Source organism: Trachypithecus francoisi, unplaced genomic scaffold, assembly GCF_009764315.1.
Source record: "Trachypithecus francoisi isolate TF-2019V2 unplaced genomic scaffold, Tfra_2.0 Lachesis_group0, whole genome shotgun sequence".
In the NCBI taxonomy this organism is placed as follows: Eukaryota; Metazoa; Chordata; class Mammalia; order Primates; family Cercopithecidae; genus Trachypithecus; species Trachypithecus francoisi.
In genome coordinates, this window is record NW_022681453.1 from 152,459,989 (window position 1) to 152,480,675 (window position 20,687).

At 36.4% G+C, this 20,687-nt stretch overlaps 1 protein-coding gene and 1 pseudogene across 3 annotated transcripts in view; one reads left to right on the forward strand and one right to left on the reverse strand.

Moving 5' to 3' along the window:
* Nucleotides 1-212: 212 nt before the first annotated feature.
* Nucleotides 213-20,687, reverse strand: part of RASA2 (RAS p21 protein activator 2) — a 127,323-nt gene continuing 106,848 nt past the window's right edge. For 2 of the 3 annotated variants that reach the window (XM_033212460.1, XM_033212462.1), the window contains exons 20-24: nt 8,282-8,364; nt 7,098-7,306; nt 6,289-6,392; nt 5,750-5,939; nt 213-3,245 (exon numbers count right to left, since the gene is read on the reverse strand). In XM_033212460.1, coding sequence (XP_033068351.1) covers nt 3,215-3,245; nt 5,750-5,939; nt 6,289-6,392; nt 7,098-7,306; nt 8,282-8,364 — 617 coding nt within the window. In that variant the 3' untranslated portion in view covers nt 213-3,214. The remainder of the gene's footprint in view (nt 3,246-5,749; nt 5,940-6,288; nt 6,393-7,097; nt 7,307-8,281; nt 8,365-20,687) is intronic. The other variant, XM_033212461.1, reaches the window with a different exon arrangement.
* LOC117084527 lies at nt 9,823-16,395 on the forward strand (annotated as a pseudogene).

The following is a 20,687-nucleotide window of genomic DNA, read 5'->3' on the forward strand; positions in this document are numbered from 1 at the left end:
AAAAAAAAAAAAAAAAAAAAAAAAAAAAACCAAAACCCACTCATCAAAAATCAGCCTAGTTAAGTTTAAGAAAACTGAACACTTTTCAGACTGCACTGTTCTTACTGGAGACTTCTCACTTCCACAGTTTCCTTACTAATAGGAAACGTGTAATAATTTTAAACGAGAAGAAATTACTAAATCAGTAAGAAAATACAGTCTCACAAAGAACAGACAGGCTTCTTGTAATTTATTTGAGTTATTTCCAAGCGACAGTTACAAAAGTTAATTTTTATAATACTCTTGATAAGAAAATAAAATTTAAATAAAAATACATTCTCAACAATACAACATGGTTAAACAAATTCACTACATTAAGTTTTGATAACTTACATTTTCAAACTGGGTACTGTAAAAACCATTTACTAGCAACATATTAATTTCCAAATTAATAAAAATGGAAGCAGATAGTATCAACCAAGATTGGTAATTTAACTCTAGAATGAGTCTTGTATTTTTCACATACTGTAAAAACACCTAAAACGCTATGCAGAATTCTGTCTTTACAGGATGTACCGTTAGAGCAAATTAAAGGTGCTTTCACTTAACAAAAAGATCTGGTTTTCAAAACCTGGCATAAATGAAATCAGGCTTCAGAAACAGAAACAAAAGCCATATCATTCGTCACCTTCTTTTGTTTAATAAAAAAAGCCTAGTTTTGACACTTACCCATTACCCGTGATATTAAAAACAAGTTTCTTTGGCAAATAAAATAGTTCAATTTGATAATTATATTCCTGGGAGTAAAAATCTTTGCTATTGCCAATCATCTTATTAAATGAATATTAAAAAACAAAGCTAAACAAAAACAAAACAACAAAACAAGCACAGATCACAACACAATTTCAACTGATGGAAATGGCTAAACTAAGAACCAGAACCGGCATCTATGGCAAGTTTCCCCATATCATCTTTTCTTTCCTTCCTGGAGTTTTTAGGTTTTTGGATGAAGTGAGCTGCCTTGTATGTTTTCAAATGTGGAAAAGGTAGAGAAAGAGTATCAGGTAGTAAAAATTAAAAAATCTGTAAGTAATGGCAGAGGAATGAGGGCCCTGGAAGCAAATTCCTTGGTTATCTTAGGGTCCTACTTACAAGGTCTCTTATTTCAAAAGACTTTCAAAGAAAAATAATTTAATTTCACATTACTTCTTTTTAGGCTGTGCCAAGTTGGTTAATTTCAGTCAAACTGGCTGTTTAAAAGTGTCATGTGAAGAAAAGAACTAGATGGCTGAACTCTCCTCCTTTCAGATCCAGAGTTACGTATGCACACAGCCTTGGTCCCTGTGATCATGCCATGATCTTTAAAAACAATCACAATTGGGGATTTGATATTAGAAATGTTAGATGAATATTTCTTTTGCCTTAAAAAAAAAATAGCAGAGTACTAAAAAGCCACTAAAGAATAATGACTGGTACCTGGCAATGTTTACATGTTCTTCGCAGGTAGACATTTCAGAGACTCTTAAAAAGAATTTTAATCTAAATGCAAGTTGAGAATGAGAAATTTACTAAATGGCTAAATTCTTTCAAATGTATAAATCAGTGTAGTTTATGGAATCTACAAGCTTATAAAATTTAAGGACTCTTTCAAACTTGTCTTTAAAATGAGCCGGGAGTAATAATCTACCATAATGCAGACTTAAATGTAACTCATTGATTTTTACAAGTCATTTAGAGAAATACATTGCTCAGTTATATTCTTTTATGGAACAACTTTGATGGTATGCCAGTAGTCTTTAAGAATAATTACCTAATAACAATATAATTTAAAAACAATTACCCACCAATAACAAAACTGGCAAAGTGTATCTTGAAATATAGCTTATGCTCAGGGACACAAAAAAAGTACTACTAGCAGACTTACATTAATAAGTCACAGTTTTGAACAGAAACATGTAAATACTCCAAGGTTTAAAGTACCACATTTAGAAAATGTTTTGACTTTAAAAAGACACAATTAAAGTACCGTGGTTTTAATACTGATGAAGCAAAGTGCATCCCTCAACTTCAAGGTGGCAACTTGCTTCGACTGCTTATTTACAGTTAGGGTATTTAGGACAAAAGTAAATTTCTAGGGTAAAAAAAGTCTTCAAAGAGTTACTTGCCCACATTTGGCTAGCAGGCAATAAGGAAACAGTAATGAAATATAAACATTTTCAGGAAAGCATTATTTTTAGACTTAAACACTGATCATTCAACTGATCATAAAGATTAGATACCATGAAGTATCTAAAGTATAATCTGGAGCAGTCCAGATTATTAAAGTGCGCCGAGTAGAACCGAACACTATGAGGAGGGCATCCTTATGGTGGCCCTTATTACAACATGAAATAGCAGGTGAAGTCAAGTGACTTTCCCACCACCTTCATTCCCTGTTTACTTTCTTTTTCAGAAGAGATGTCCTTAGAAGTCATGTTAAACTTTCAAATCAAGAAAATGAGTACCTGGTATTTAAATCAATGAAAACAATTTCAGAGGTCTCATTACTTCTTTTGCCATCACTGATTCCAAATGTAAACAAGATGCACACAATAGCACGTATTCCCTGATTCCTCCTGTCTTGAGTTTTGTTTACATCTTTAGGCAAAAGGATCTAGCAACTTTCAAGGATGCTCTGGCAGTTTTCTAAAATTTCTATCACTGTCTTGAAAGGAACCTGTAGTGACTGATGGACCAAAGGAAAATAATTTCTTTTTTTTTTTCTTTTTTAAAGCGGGAGGGTCTACATGAACTAAATGAAAAGCTCCGAACTGTCATGAATTGGAATTTTCTAGTAAAACACAATGTTGGCAGTATAGAGCAGGCACTGATGGTAGTGAAAACAAGTCCACAGAACAGAGTGTTATAAGAAGAGATGGTTTCCTGCTACGGAGGAGTTCTCCCTCTGTTACAAAGCTTTTCTAGGAAGATTCTTTCGATTAAAAAGAAGTTGCAGAAATATAGATTTGGTCACACAGGTATGAAGGGAATCTTGGGCTTTAAATTCTCTAGTAATACATCAATACCAGGATTCCCAAACAATTAATTTCAATTATTAAATATTAAATACAATGTGGAGGCAGATGACATTGAAGCGAATGTTCATTCTTAAATACTATGAACAAAATATATGATGAATTGAAAAGCTCCAAGAAAAATAATATTTTCCAGTTCTTCTGAACCAATCTGTTAAACTCTAAGATGCTTTCCCAACAATTGGATTTTCCCTAGAAAAGAAAAGAAGTCATTTTTCAAAATTTAAGAAATCTAAAAATTTAAAGGGTGACACATATATAATCCATTAAGTATTTAGAATTTTCCCTGGATAATCTCTCATGCCAAATCTTGTTTCATTAATTCAACGAGTACTTACTGACCACCTATTAAATCTCAGACCCTAGTGTAGAACTTAAAGTAGTAAACAAAACAGACCAAGAAAACCCTTGCCATCATGGAACTTACACTCTAGTATAGGGTAAATAAAATTAATAAGATATTTAGTACAGTAGAGCATGATATTTTTTAATAGAGAAAAATAAAACTGGGAAGTGGGTATGGTATGTATGGGCATGAGTGGAGAGGTACTGGGAAGTGGGTATGGTACGTATGGGCATGAGTGGAGAGGTACTGGGAAGTGGGTATGGTACGTATGGGCATGAGTGGAGAGGTACTGGGAAGTGGGTGTGGTACGTATGGGCATGAGTGGAGAGGTACTATTTAAGAAAGAATGTCTGGGGTCTCATACGGAAACTTCCCAGGGCTCCAAGGAAATGGGATTACTACTGTTGGAAGAGAACCAATTACATTAGTACATGAAAGACAGGATTAGGATGCTTATAATAACCTAATTGAGGCATCTATCTAGGAAGAATATAAATATTTATACCTGTCAAATTGATTTTTATTGTACATCAATAAAAAATATAATTATTAATACACATACTTTTCAAAGAACATTTAAAGTGGTGGGGCCAGGATTCAGAGCCCTAGTCAGCTGTGTGACCTTGGGCAAGGCATTGAGCTTCCCCAAGCCTCCATTTCACCAGCTGTAAAATGAGGATTAAAACCAAGTTGGGCTGATTTGAGGATCAATGAGTGTTCACTGTGGCAAACACTGTTACTTGCCGGCCCGAGAACCATCCCCTCCCTACCCACTGCTTTGTAAACAGACCCCGATTCTGCTCTAACACTGGGCAGCCATGTGTTTCAGGGAAGGCTGGGGGTAACTCTAGAGAAGGTTCCTTTCTCCTAGTAAGGAGAAAACAGCCTTTTCTGCCTCTGGATGCTATCATACAAAAATGTGGGGCTCTGAATTATTGCAGCTCATGAGGGAATAAGCCTGAGGAATCACCTTGTTGAGGTTGGCTGAGTGGCAGGTGTTCCTTGATGACAGTGCTGAGCTGCTGAATTAACCAACTATAGAAGTTAACTACTTAATTTGCAAGAGTAAATAGTTTTATTGTTTAAGCCACCTCAATTGGGACTTCATAACTTGCTTCTAAAAGCAATCTAAATAAGCTGTAAAGTACTAAGCACAGTGCCCCTTGGTACAGTAAGCTTCCAATAAATGCGAGTTGTTGCTGTTGTTATCCATTGTAGTATCTATCTACACCTGAAGGGGTCCAAAAAATCAACGATAAAGTACTTGTAGCACTTTTACAGCTTATTTTTTTGGGGGGTGAGTTTTGTGAATTCTTATTATGTACTGTAGAAGGAGGATCAGTAAAAACAAAAACAAAACAAAGACCTACTAAGCATTCAAGAACTGAATTACAATTGAACATAACATTAAAACTGGTGACAGGCTGGTAGTGTTGGCTCATGTCTGTAACTCCAGCACTTTGAGACGCCAAGGCAGGAGGATCGCTGGAGGTCAGGAATTCAAAACCAGCCTGGGCAACATAGCAAGACCCTGTCTCCACAAAAAATAAAACTAATAGCTGGGCACGGTGGTGAACACTTGTAGTCCTGGCTATTCAAGATGCTGAGATGGATCGCCTGAACCCAGGAGTTGGAGGTTACAGTGAGTTATGATCATACTACTGCACTCCAGCCTGTGTGACAGGGCGAGAACCTGTCCTTTACAAAAACTAAATATATATAAATATATTTTTCTTTTCTTTTCTTTTTTTTTTTTTGAGACGGAGTCTCGCTCTGTCGCCCAGGCTGGAATGCAGTGGCCGGATCTCAGCTCACTGTAAGCTCCGCTTCCCGGGTTTATGCCATTCTCCTGCCTCAGCCTCCCGAGTAGCTGGGACTACAGGCGCCCGCCACCTCGCCCGGCTCATTTTTTGTATTTTTAGTAGGGACAGGGTTTCACCGTGTTAGCCAGGATGGTCTGAATCTCCTGACCTCGTGATCTGCCCGTCTCGGCCTCCCAAAGTGCTGGGATTACAGGCCTGAGCCACCGCGCCCGGCCTATTTTTCTATATAAATACAAATAATATATAAATATAAAATATACATTTATATACATATATAATTTCATATACATATATACATATATGAAATTTAAAAGTGGATAAAGTATAGCACCAACACAGTGAAATGATGGCTAAATGAACAACACAAAGAGCACCTTGAGTTTGAGTGGCCAGGGAAACTTACACCAGAGAATGGTCCTCAGCTGGGTCTTGAGAGATGTGGGTGAGCAGGAGGTGTGAGGATGGGGCAGGAGAAGCAATCTCAACCTGTTTAAAAATATGTTTACAATAGCTTAAAAATCACTCACTTGCTCCCATATTTTGCACTACTGGATCTTTTCTTCCTGTATTTTTCATGAGGTTCATCCAGCTTCTCAATTATGCTTTTTATTTGCTGAATTGTCTTAAAGGTTGTTACAGAATCCTCGATTACAAAGTTAGAATAATCATCAGGCTCTTTCTGTGGTCCTTGATAGACTGCAATAGTTCCACAAGCCTCTAAAAGGAACAGAACAAATCTCTGATCAGACAACTAAATTCTATAAATGCAATGTGTAGTACAAATAAGAATTTTTCAAGTGTCTTATGCTGAGGGGATTTCCCCTGGCAGAGCCAAGATAACTAAAATACATACATTTTATTTATTAGGATCATCACATTCATGCAAAAACAGTATTTTAACTTCATGAATGTCAATGAAAAATGCCCCCTGTGGGTCTGTCAACTTTCACATAATAACATTTTGGTAAATCTATGAGTATTTTCAACTTTTGTATAATGCTAAAACAATACTTTAGGAATTGGTAATGAAAGATTATGGTTATATAAAAATAGATTGTGTATTTACCTTCCATCTTCTGCAGCTTAAGTAAACTGAGGGTAAAAAGGGAATAAATTCTTTCTGTTTCTCTGTCTTCATCAATATCTATTTGGATGTCTGCAGGGACACCTCTATGGTAAAAATAAAAAATAAATATATTGGACAAATTTTATTTTGTTAACATGCCAAGGACTTCTGATGGTTTGAGACTAAAAATAGAACCACAGACTTTTGCAGAAATTTAGTTTCATTTGACAGTTAAAATAAAGTGGGGCCAAGGAGAGGTTTGGTTGTTACGTGACTCTAAACAGAAGGAGGGAAATTTTAAAGTAAAATCATTTCCACAACCTATGCTTCATCACAAAACAATATATTATTACTTAAGTCTTAGAAATACAATGGTTGTTCCATACAATTAGAAAGAGAATGCTAAGGACCGTTCTTTCTTGATACCTTGGTCAAGCTCATGCCTCTATTTAAACATTGCCTTAAAATTTTTTTTTAACTTGTGCTACCAGTATTAATTTTAGAACATTTTCTTCACTCCTAAAAGAATCTCTGCATCTCCCCATTCCTCCCTTCCTCCTATCCCTTGTAACCACTAATCTACTTTGTGTCTCTACACATTTACCTATTCTAGACACTTTACATCAATGTTATCAGATAATATGTGGCCTTTATGTTTGACTTCTTTCACTTAGCATAATTTTTCAAGGTCCCATTCTTGTTGTAGCATGGATCAGTACATCATTCCTTTTCCATGGACAAGTAATATTAACACTGCATGGATGTATCAAATTTTGACACATTGCTTTTATAATCAGAAGGAAACTTACGCAGTACACGGCTTGCAGCCGAGAGTGTTTTCACCAGTCTCCTGACAGCAGAGCCAATTTCCATTCAGATACACTGAGGGATGATAAAAACTGAGCCTGTTTTGATTGCATCGGCTCACCCTGCAGAGCACGTCTATCCATTCATTAGCTTCTACACAGTTATTTGCCTGGACATAGAGTGGTTTCTCCGTATGTATTACTTGGAACATCTTCATAGGCAATTAAGATAAAAAGTTAGTGACAAGAGTCCCCAAACCAACACACAGTACAAAACAGAAGACAAGTACCTAAAGGAATCTAGTTTGCTTGGCTAGATAACTGGTGCTAAGATGTCTTAGAAATTATTATGTTTCAAGCAAGTTAGTCCCAAGCATAATCTGAGTCACATGGTACTAAGCAGTACGAAAGAATGTAAGTTTTAGAAGCCACACATATCCAAACGAATGGACTATCATATAGATAAGAATAAAGTGAAGGAATTGCTAATGGAAGAAAAAGTACAAAGAAAAAGCAGCAGAAAAATATTTAGGAACAAGGAAATCATCCTGGTTGGCTTGAGTGTATGGTATGCACTGAATGGGAGCAGAAGACAAAGCTGGACAGATAGCTTGGGACTGTATTATTCAGAGACTTGAATATCATGTAGAGCATTTCATTGTAGCATTCATCTCTATTTAATATTTATGGCCTTTTGTTTTTCCAGACCTAAATGCATACTCCTATTTATATGGTCTATTTACAGCTATATCATAAGCGGTTAGAGCAGTGCCTGATACACAGTAGACATTCAATATATGATAGTTGAATTAAGTGACTTTATCTTTTTTAAAAACATTATATATCACATTTGCTTAAATTACATAAATTTTAGATTTTATACCAGAAACCAGGTTTATCAAATATATCATAACAGGGAAGTCTTGAGAAAAGTATCTTTAACTTAACAAACTAGGCAAGCTATATGAGGCATCAACAATAAAGAACAATTTTAAGAGAGAGTTTGAGCTAGCTATTCATGAACTATTAATGATTAATGGTAAACAATCCAATAAACAACCTCTTGAAAATTTGAATACAAATATCTAATAGGTGATACAAATACAAGGTATTACCAAATACCTTGAAATACAAATACTTAATACATGCAGTTCAGAAAGCTTTAAATATTTATTTACATAACTTACATTTTTCTTGTTGAAAGAGCTCTCTTCCAGTTTTTCCACAGCAAGAATGTTTTTTACTGGAATTGTGTAGATTGCATCTTTGCCTAAATAAAAAAAGTAAAACAAAATTAAAGTAATTTCTATCAGAATTATAAAGATGTGAGGTTAATTCTGTAGGGTTTAAGCTCATCTTCTTGATGGTAGAAGTATAAATAAGCTACAAGAAGACTTAAAAATGGCATATATATAAATATTTGTTTCATGGAACAGATAAATTCTGATTGTCTTCTAAAGTGACTACTGCTTTTCTTTGCCATAAAATATTTAAACATTTTCAAGGAAAAATCTGGGACTAAATTTGATCTCCATGGAGAAAGTAAGAATGTTACAAAATTTTATATATGGGGACTGAAAAAATAACAGACTCAGCAAAAGAGGTCAACTCAAAACTTGCCAAGACAGGGACTTTGCTTTCATGGAGAAGTTACTATGTAAGCAGTGATTATGATTACCTATGTGCATTTCTATATTTTTCTAACCTAAATTTAATTAAGGAATTAACTCTCAAAACAGTCTTTCTAAACTGAAAAACTGTTCATTATTATCCCTTATGGGTTGATCAGCCACCTGATCAAACGCTACAAAATTTAAGAGATGCAGGGAAAAAAAGTAAAAATCTTATCTGGTAGAGTGAGTCCTTAACCGAAGACTTTGGAAATTCCATTAAGGAAATCTGAGTTTGCTAAAGGAGCTCCATAATAATATGGCATAAGAATTTCAACTTAACGATTTACCTGAGAATAAAGTATATCTCACATAGTCATATAAACTATAAGCAAACATAATTCTAACTTCTGGTCACTTTGTAATATTGCTCTTAGAAAAATCAAAGCTTTGCTTTTATTTCACCCCCAAGCTTTGGTTGAATGCCATATAGACTGAAGTGCTGGAGGTTAAGAAACTTTGCATTTTGTATTATTTAACCAATTAATTATACAATTTTGGGCAAAGAAAACTATTTGGTTAATAAAGTTGTGTTTCTCTTTTTTTGTCTTGAACAGAGATATTAAGATAGAATATTTGATAAACCTGGTTTCTGGTATAAAATCTAAAATTCATGTAATTTAAGCAAATGTGATATACAATGTTTTTAAAAAAGATAAAGTCACTCAATTCAACTATCATATATTGAATGTCTACTGTGTATCAGGCACTGCTCTAACCACTTATGATATAGCTGTAAATAGACCATATAAGGCTCCTAAAGGAGTATGCATTTAGGTCTGGAAAAACAAAAGGCCATAAATATTAGAGAAGAATGCTACAATGAAAATAAACTGAGGTGATGTGATAGAAAGTGAGAAGTTACTTTACATTGGGTGGTTAGGAAAAAACTTTCTGAGGAAATGACATTTACAGTTAACAAATATAAATCATAAATGCATAAGATAATAAGGAAAGACTATCAGCAATCTCCTAGAATCAGATGAGATTTATAGGAGTGGGGAGTTGAATGGTGGGGAAGGGAGGCAGTAACTGAAGGAAGCCATAGTCTAAGCCAGATGTACAGTAAGACATCTGCAAAAGTAGGAGTGGTTAAGGAAGAGTTTCAAGGCAGAGCCAGTGGACATGGACAGCTGAAGGTTGGGGGCACTCAGACATACATCAGGATGATTAATCAGTGAGTTGCATCTGGATCAGCTGGGTCAATCAGTCCCTCCCCATTCCCAGGTTTGTGCTAAGCAGCAGTCAACAGAGGCATATATTCACAGGCTAAAGCAGCAAGGATGCATACTGGGCTGCAGAGCAGTGCAACGTCACAGGTAGCTGCTAACTCTCAGAAGGGAAGGAGAGAATACCCACATCAGAAGACAAGCAACAGCACTCCTGCCCCTCAGCAGCTTGTCCTGTCCCTCCCTCATAATCACTGGCAGTAAGCTATTCAACACTCAAGTAGGTAAATGGATTGCAAAACACAAAGAAGAGTAAAACACCAAAAAAAAAAAAAAAAAAAAATCACCAAACAGTTAAGGAAAAATCATCACTCTGAAGAAGAGACATACATGCAACAAAGGAGGATAACATCTGAGGAAACCAGGAGTTTAAGAAACTGGGGGGAAGAGACCTATGTCTCTGGGTTCTAATCTACAGGGCATTACAGTCAGAGAATTTTAAAATTTTGCAAGGAGTTTCTTTTTCCTGAGACGGAGTCTCGCTCTGTTGCCCAGACTGGAGTGCGGTGGTGCAATCTTGGCTCACTGCAAGCTCCGCCTCCTGGGTTCACACCATTCTCCTGCCTCAGCCTCCCGAGTAGATGGGACTACAGGCACCCCACTGCGCCCGGCTAATTTTTTGTATTTTTTAGTAGAGATGGGGTTTCACCGTGGTCTTGATCTGTTGACCTCGTGATCCGCCTGCCTCAGCCTCCCAAAGTGCTGGGATTACAGGTGTGAGTCACTGTGCCCAGCCAGGACTTTCTATCTGTAGATTTGTTAAATATGCAAAGAATGCACATACCCTGAAAACTGCTATATTTATTCATTTCTGGACAAATTATAACACAGCATATGTAGAGAAAGGGCATTGCTCTCAGGCACATATACTGTCATGATATCATTAGGGTTAATTTCATAGTTAACAGTGTTAACTGGGGTGAACTGCAATGTGAGTTAGTGAGAATGAAAGATTTTACTGAGGACTTTCCAAAAATACAGTACAAGAAGACAAAGAGTACCAGCAGGATGGATTTACAAGTTTTAATATCTGACAAATAAGAGTATTCAGAAGAAAATTACACATAAAAATGTCCCCAAGGTAAAATCAGAAATCTTCAAATAGAAAGTTATCCACCAAGTACTAAGCAGGATGGAAGAAAAAAGACAACTACCTAAATACTAGGCAGAAAACATTAGAACTTGAAGGCTACAGAGAATCCTAAGAGTTTTTAGATAGAAGAATCAAAAGACTGAGAATCAGAGTGACATCAAAATCCTCATCAGCAGCAATGGAAGCTAGTAAACAATGGAGTATTCTAACTGTCATTCAAGAGTAAGGGTAAAAGACATTTTTGTATATGTAAGGACTCAGAAAACTTATCAGCCATAAAGGCCTATCTGAAATAATTCCTTAAGTACTCCCACAAAATAATAACGAATCACGAATCCAGGAAAAAGACAGATGTGTTATACAAAAAAATAGTGTTAGGCCAAAGAAATCAGGAAAACTGGTAGGCAAGGATGCAAAATCATTAAAATATAATGTAAAAAGGTAAAAGAAACAAGAGAAACAAGTATTAAAATTCCAGATGACTTCTTTAGGGAGATGCTAGGAAAAGAATAATTGAAAGCATGATAATGTTCTTTCCCAGCTTGGAGACTTGCATCAACTATAGACATTAATATAAACATTTAAGTTTAAATTTGTCAACAATTTAAAAAGTAAAAATAGGATAGTCAAGTTTCCTCACTAGATAGAGACAGGCAGAGTGCAAACATGCATACATGCTCAACTATTCCAATAAAAAGGAAGGGAAAAATAAACCCAAGAAACAGAAAAGCCTGGTAAATAGAAAACACAAAACAAAGTAGTAATCATGGTAATCACAATAAATGTGAGTGCATTAAATTTCCTACTAAATGGCTGAAATCAGGTTTTAAAGTTGTCATTACCTCCTAATTAAACAGAAATACCCTATTAACTCACTGATTCCACTCCTACACATATATGAGAGCTGAAGACACATCCACACAAAAACTTGTAAATATATGTTCACAATTGCATTGTTCATAACAGTCAAAAACCAAAAACAACCTAAATGTCCATCAACTGGTGAATGAATAAACAAAATGTGGTATTATCTGTAAAAGAGAATATAATTCAGCCACAAAAATAAAGCACTGATTCATGCTACAACATGAATGAACCTCCAAAACATTACACTGCATGAAATATGTTAGTCACAAAAGGCTACATACTATACGATTCCATGTATATGAAATGTCTAGAAAGGGCAAACCTATAGAGACAGAAAGTATAACAGTGGTTGTCAGAGGCTGGGAGAAGGGAGGAATGGGGAGTGACTGTTAATGGGTATAGAGTTTCTTTTTGGGTGGTGAAAATGCTTTGGAATTAGTGGGGATTGCACAACACTATGAATATCCTGAAAACCAATCAACTGTATACCTTAAAAGGGTGAATTTTATGGTATGTGAATTATATCTAAATTTTATTTTATTTATTTATTTTTTTGAGACAGAGTTTTGCTCTTGTCACCCAGGCTGGAGTGCAATGGCACGATCTCAGCTCACTGCAATCTCCACCTCCTGGGATCAAATGATTCTCCTGCCTCAGCCTCCTGAGTAGCTGGGATTACAGGCACCTGCCACCACGCTTGGCTAATTTTTGTATTTTCAGTAGAGATGGGGTTTCACCATGTTCGCCAGTCTGGTCTCGAATTCCTGACCTCAGGTGATCCACCCTCCTTGGCCTCCTAAAGTACTAGGATTACAGGCCTGAACCACTGTGCCTGGCCTAAATTTTAAAAAATACCATTATCACCACAATAAAAATGAATGTCCAACTACATATTGGCCCCAAGGGACACAGCTAAAATAATGTTATCATGACTGTATTTTTAATAGTGTTAAGAAAGATGGGTGTATAAAACTGGGCAAATTATTAAAAACAACTTCAGGGCACTGGAAAACAACCAACGGTGGTAAGTTTACTCATGAAAAACTGCATAGGGTAAGAACTGTGGGTTTATGGTCTTCCTACCTGGAGATGTTTCCATTATCCCCAAGTTAGGCAGTGAAAATGCAAGGTTTTACTGGCTGGAGGTTACAGATTCCGTTTAAGGATGAAATTTGGAAGCAAGAGGGCTACGAAAGCCTGATAATAAACTTGCCAGATCCCTGTCTGACTGTTAAAGTAGGCATGTATGTGGAATATCTCAGAGTCTGGCAAAAACTGAAAGCCTGGGGAGACATCAATTTGCTGTGACTCTCAATGTATTCTTTAATTCACACACAGCTCAGGTGACAGAGAGTGGGAAGTCTTTGAGGTATTTCAGCTACCTGCTCAATTCATTTGTTGACCACTAAACTAATTAAGTTCAGGTGAGGCCCCCAGGGAGCTAGCTAGGGTTAGAGGGAAACATCTGAATAGAGATGTTCAGGTGTAAGTAAGAGAGAGACTTTGCAGTTTTAGTCTAGGCAAGCATTCAGAACAACGAAATGCAGACACACTACAATGTACTATACAACAGGGGTCCCCAAACTCTGGACTGGTACTGGTCAGTGGCCTGTTAGGAAATGGGCCACCCAACAGGAGGAGCAGTGGGTGGGCAAGCAAGCATTACCACCTGAGTTCCGCCTCCTGTCAGATAAGGGTGGCATGAGATCACAAGAGTGCAAACCCTATTGTGAAATGAGCATGCAACAGATCTAGGTTGTGCACTCCTTATGAGAATCTCATGCCTGATGATCTGAGGTAAAACAGTTTAATCCCAAAACCATGACCCCCCACCAGTCCGTGGAAAAATTGTCTTCCATGAAACTGGTCTCTGGTGACAAAAAGGTTGGGGACTGCTGATCTTAAAAATGTCTAGTTTTTAATAAGAAAATAAGACATATAAAAAAACAGGAAAGTGTGACACATAACTTGGGAAAGAAAGCAGCCAACTGAAACTGATTCTGAATGGGTCCAGATACTGAATTTAGCAGCCTAAGACTTCAAAGTAGTTACTCTAAATATGCTGAAATAATTCAATAAAAATAAACTAATAACAGCTGAACATATATAGGCTCTCAACAGAAAAATCTAAAGTACAAAGAGAACTAAATGGAAATTCTGGAGCTGAAAAGTACAATAGAAGAAATGAAAAATTCACATGAGCTAAATCAGTGAACTGAAGTAAAAATTATCTAATTTGGAGACCAAAGAGAATAAAAGAAAAATGAACTGAGTCTCAGTAAGATCTATGAGACAATTTATCAGCATAAATTAGAGGAGTCCTAGAAGAAAAAAGGGGGGAAAATTTGAAGAAATAAGTCAAAAAAGTCCTACATTTGGTGAAAAACATTACCTTATGATTCAAAAAATTCAACAAACCCCAACAAGCTCTTGAAAAATTTCATCCACCAAGTAATACATCTTATGATCATATTAAAAAAAGAAAAGAAAAATGAATGACAATGAAGAATGGAGAAAATACACCTTTCTTTTCAATGAAGTCCAATTTATTTAAGAAAAATGTTCAGTGCTTTTAATGTTCTCTTCAAGAAATCCCAGCATATCATGGTTTTGAAGATATTTTTCCACATTTTCGTTGAGGTCTATGATTCCATCTTTTGTTTTTTTTGGAGACAGTGGAGACAGTCTCTCTCTGTTGCCCAGGCTGGAGTGTAGTGGTGTGATCTTGGCTCACAGCAACTTCTGCCTCCCAAGTTCAAGAGTTCAAGTGATTCTTGGACCTCAGCCTCCTGAGTAGCTGGGATTACAGCCATGGACCACCACGCACAGCTAATTTTTGTATTTTTAATACAGATGAGGTTTCACCACATTGCCCAGACTGGTCTTGAACTCTTGAGCTCAGGTAATCTGTCTGCCTCGGCCTCTCAAAGTGCTAGGGTTACAGGTGTGAGCCACCGTGCCCGCCCCATCATCTTGAATTAAATTTTGTGTTCTGTGAGGTGGGGTAAAGTTCATTTCCCCTCCATGTTTATCAGGGTCGTTCCTCCGCCATATGTTAAAAAGCCTTTTCTTTCCCTACTGAATTGCCTTGACAGCTTTGTTAAAACAGAATTGGCCATATATATATGCATGTGTTTCTTTCTGCTCTGTTCATTGATCCGTTTCTCTTATCCTAAACCTACAATCTTGATTACTGCAGCTTTTACAGTAAGTCTTTAGTTCTCAACTTTGCTTTACCTTTTCAACATTGGTTTGGTTATGGTTAAGACTTTTGTTTTTCCATCCACGTAAATTCTAGAATCAACTTGTCCATTTTTATTTTAAAAACTGGCTGGGATTTGGAGTAGGATTGTGTTAAAATCGAGATGAATTCAGGGAGATGTGGCTTATTAAAAAATACTCAATCTAAAAAGCAGATCAAAGTGGTGGGACTCTATGGGATTTGGAGTGGGATTGTGTTAAAATTGAGATGAATTCAGGGAGATGTGGCTTCTTAACAAATACTCAATCTAAAAAGCAGATCAAAGTGGTGGGACTCTAGTTATTGTCACAGAGATGTGAAGCTCTGAAGGACTCCTCCTGCTCCGGGTCGGCACTTGTCCTTGCTCTCCTTGCCCTCCACCCTGCATCCGCCAAGAAGAGGAGGGAGCTGATCAGAAGGCCAAGCTGGCCAAGTAGGCCGAGCGCTACGATGACATGGCCATCTGCATGAAGGCCGTGACCGCGTAGGTCACCAAGCTGTCCAATGAGGATTGCAACCTGCTCTCCGTGGCCTACAAGAATGTAGTTGGGGGCTGCAGGTCCACCTGGAGGGTCATCTTGAGCATTGAGCAGAAGACTGACACCTCCGACAAGAAGTTGCAGCTGATTAAGGACTACTGGGAGAAAGTGGAGTCCGAGCTGAGATCCATCTGCACCACCATCCTGGAATTGTTGGATAAATATTTAATAGCCAATGCAACTAATCCAGAGAGTAAGGTTTTCTATCTGAAAACAAAGGGTGATTACTTCCAGTACTTTGCTGAAGTTGCATGTGGTTGCATGTGGTGATGATCGAAAACAAATGATAGCTAATTCCCAAGGAGCTTACTGAGAGGCATTTGATATAAGCAAGAAAGAGATGCAACCCACACACCCAATCCGCCTGGGGCTTGCTCTTAACTTTTCTGTATTTCACTATGAGATTCTTAATAACCCAGAGCTTGCCTGCACGCTGGCTAAAATGGCTTTTGATGAGGGCATTGCTGAAGCTGATACACTGAATGAAGACTCATAAAGACACCACCCTCATCATGCAATTGCTTAGAGAACCTAACACTTTGGACATCAGACAGTGCAGGAGAAGAATGTGAGGTGGTAGAAAGGGCTGAAAACTAAATCCATACAAGGTGTCATCCTTCTTTCCTTCAAGAAACCTTTTTACGCATCTCCATTCCTTATTTCACTTGGATTTCCTATAGCAAAGAAACCGATTTATGTGTTTGGGATCAACCGTTTATAGTCTTTTCACACTGCAGCTTTGGGAAAACTTCATGCCTTGATTTGTGTTTGTCTTGGCCTTCCTGGTGTGCAGTTACTGCTGCAGAAAAGCATTAATAGCTTCATTTCATATAAACGTAAGTAACTTCCAAACACTTACGTAGAGGACTAAAAATGTATCTGGTATTTAAGTAATCTGAACCAGGTCTGCAAGTGACTGTGTTTTGTAATACTGTGAAGATATGAAAATGTAGTTAATTCCAATTTAAAGAGTGTTCCACATAACTTCTTAATTTCTACATTCCCTCCCTTACTCTTCGAGGGTTTCCTTTCAATAAGCATCATTTCCATGCTCTTAATGTATTCCTTTTTAGTAGGAATCCAGAAGTATTAGACTGAAAGGAAACACACTTGCCATCTCTGGCTATGATTCACAAATTGAAATGCCTCCTTTATCACATCAGGAGGTCATGTATATTTGTGGCAACAGCGAGTTTCCTTATTCACTCTTTACTTGCTGCTGTTTAAGTTGACAACCTCCCTTCCCAATAAAAATTTACTGACTTTGTAGTTCTGGTATTCACTTTACTATGTAACAGAAGTAGCACGTTGCTGCCAGAATACAGCATTGCTTTTGGCAAATTAAAGTGCATGTCATTTCTTCACACACTAGAAAGGGGAAATAAATTAAAGTACACAAGTCTAAAACTTTAGTATGTTTCCATGCAGATTTGTGCGTGTGAGAGGGTGTCCCATTTGTCTAGTGATTGTGGAGTTGGAACACTACTGTGTGTTGCTAATCATTGACTGTAGTCCCAAAAAAGCCTTGTGGATATCTTATGCCCTATGTAATAGCAGAGTAACATGAATTACATTTTATAAACCAAAAAAAAAAAAAAAAAAATCCAAAAAACAAAAAAACTCCATCTTCAATCCACAAACATGACATGTCTCTTTTTATTTAGACCTTCTTTACCTTATCTCTGGAATGTTTTGTAGTTTCAGTGTAGAGGTGTTGTACTTCTTTAGTTAAATTTATTTTATTTTAATTGATTTATTTACTGAGACAGAGTCTCGCTCTGTCACCGAGGCTGGAGTGCAGTGGCACGATCTCGGCTTACTGCAACCTCCGCCACCTGGGTTCAAGTGATTCTCCTGTCTCAGCCTCCTAAGTAACTGGGATTACAGGCATGCACCACCACGCCCAGCTAATTTTTTGGCATTTTTAGTAAAGACGAGGTTTCAGCATGTTGGCCAGGCTGGTCTTGAACTCCTGACCTAAAGTGATCTGCCTACCTTGGCCTCCCAAAGTGCTGGGATTATAGGCGTGAACCACCGCGCCCAGTCTTCTTTGGTTAAATTTATTCCTAAGTATTTTAGTGTTTGTTTTTTTGCGGACTACTGTAAAGGGTATTATTTTTTAAATTTTGTTTTCTAACAGTTTGCAACTTGCAGAAATATAATTGATTTGTACATATTTATCTTTTATCCAAGACCTAGATAAATTAAATTCAGTTAGGAGTTTAAGTAGCTGTTCTGAGGATTCTTCAGGAGTTTCAATATAACACTATATGCCTTTTATTTCTTGTCTTACTGCATTGGCTAAAATCTTCAGTACAGTATTGAACAGAATTTATTAAAGGGGATAATCCTTGATTTGTTAACTGCAGATTTCTTACATACACTTTTGATCAGATTAAGGAGATTATCTTTTAGACTTTATTCATTGAGTTTTCATTTTCTTTAATCACAAACAGGTGTTGAATTTTGCCAAATACATTTAGTCTGTTAATATGATAAATTATGTTGATTAGTTCTCAGATATTAAGCCAACTTTACATACTTGGGACAAACCCCACTTCATTATGGAGTGTCCTTTTCACATATTGCTGGATTTAATTCATTATACATATTTTTTCTTGTAAAATCTTTAGTTTTAGTACTAGAGTTATGCAGACTTCAAAAGATGACTTGGCAAGTATTCTTTCCCTCTGTTTTCTAAAAGATTTTGTGGGTAAGGTTGATGTTATTTCTTCCTTAAGTGTTTGGCCGACTACCAGTAAAGCTATTTAAGCCTGGCATTCTTTTTTAGGACAAATTTCATCAGAAGCAGAGATACAGTTTTTAAGATATTCTTTTTTCTTGCACCTGTTTTAGTAAATTGTTTTCCAAGAAATTTGTCCATTTATCTGAATTGTCAAACTTATTGATATAAAGTTGTGCATATTAGTTTCTGGTTAGTCTTTTAATGTCATTAGAATTTGTAGTAGTCTCTCTCATTCCTAACCATGGTAATTTTGTGTTTGATTTTCTTTTTCTTTTATCAGTCTTTCTAGGCATTTTTCAATTTTATTAAAGCTTTTGGTTTTGTTATGCTTCACTATTAGTTTGTTTCCTATTTCACTGATTGTACTCTCATCTTTATTTCTGCCATTCTTCAATTAACTTTATCTTCTCATTTTCTAGTTTAAGTTGAAAATATATAATTGATTTTATCCTTTTTTAAAAAATAAAAGCTTTATTAAGGTGAGCCTATTTGACGTGTCAATTCATCCAGTTTAAGTGTACAAATGAAGGTCTGTTTGTAACTCTACTGAGTGTTGTAACCATGACCATAAATCAATTTTAGAACAGCTTCATTCCACCAATAAAATCCCTCATGCCTGTTTATACCCCAATCTGCTACTTGGGACTGGTTCCCAACCTCTCCCAAGCAGCCACTAACCTACTTTCTGTTCTTATACCTTTGTCTTTTCTGGATACTTCGTATAAATGGAACCATACAGTACATAATTTATTGGGTCTGAGTTCTTTCACTTAGTATAATTTTTTGAGGTTCATCCATCATGTAGCATGTGTCAGTAGTTCAATCTTTTTTACTGCTAGTAGTATCCTTTAATATTATTATTATTTTTTTGTAGAGACAGGGTTTCACCATGTTGCCCGGGCTGGTCTCTATCCCCTGAGCTCAAGTCATCCTCCTACCTTGGCCTCCCAAAGTGCTGGGATTTCAGATGTAAGCCACCACACCCAGCCTGTATTGCTAATAGTGTTCTATTGTATATATATCATATTTGTTTACCCATTCACCAGCTGACAAACATTTAGGTTGCTTCTAGTTTTTGGCTATTGTGAATAATGCTGCTCTGAACATGCACTCCAATTCTTTGTGTGGGCATATGTTTTCATTTCTTTTGGGGTAGGTAACCAACAGTGGAATTGCTAGGTTACATGCATAGTAGTTTTAACTTTCTGAGAACTTGCTCAATTGCTTGTCAAAGCCCCTATTTTACTTCCCATTGGAAATGTATGAGGGTTTCTGTTTCTCCACATTCTCAACAACATTTGGTATTGTCTGTCTTATTTATTACAGACACTCACTCTAGTTGGTGTGAAATGGTATCTCATTGTGGTTTTAATTTGCATTTCCCAATGATGTTGAGCATCTTTTCAGATGCTTATTATCCATTTGTATAATCTCTTTGATAAAATGTTTATTCATATATATCGTCCTCTTTTTAAATTGGGTTTTTGAAAATTCTGGATACAAGTATATCAGATAAGAGTTTTGGACATATTTTCTTCCAGTCTGTTGCTTAGTTTTTCATTTTCTTAATGATCCTCTTTTGAAATGTTTTTGAATTTTGATGAGATCCAATTTATTAAATATTTTCTTTTATAGACCATACATTTAGTTATATATGTAAGAAATCTTTGCCTAACCTATAAAGACTCAAAAGATTTTCCTTAGTTGCTAATACAAATATTTATAACAATCATTTTCCCTTTATGTACTGTTTTAGCTGTATCCCACAAACTTCGATATATTTGTTGCATTTTATCATTTAAATTAAAAATATTTTTGAGTTTCCTTGTGAATTCTTCAATCTATAGGTTGCTTAGAAGTATTTTATTTAATTTCCAAATATTTGGGGCTCTTCTAGATATCATATTGTCATTAATTCTGTTGTGATCAGAGAACATACTTTGTAAAAAGTCAATCTTTTGATATTTACTGAGGCTCCAGGCCCAGCATGTGGTGGCCTATTTTACTGAATGGTCCAATGCACATTTCAAAAGAATATGTATTCTGCACCTGTTTGGCTTAGTGTCCCATAAATGTAAATTAGATCAAGGTGACTTATAGTATTATTCCAAACTTCTGTAAGAAAACTGGTTCTTGTGCCAGCTGCTCTAACAATTGCTGAGAGAAGACTATTAAAATATTTGAGTACAGGCCAGGTGCGGTGGCTCA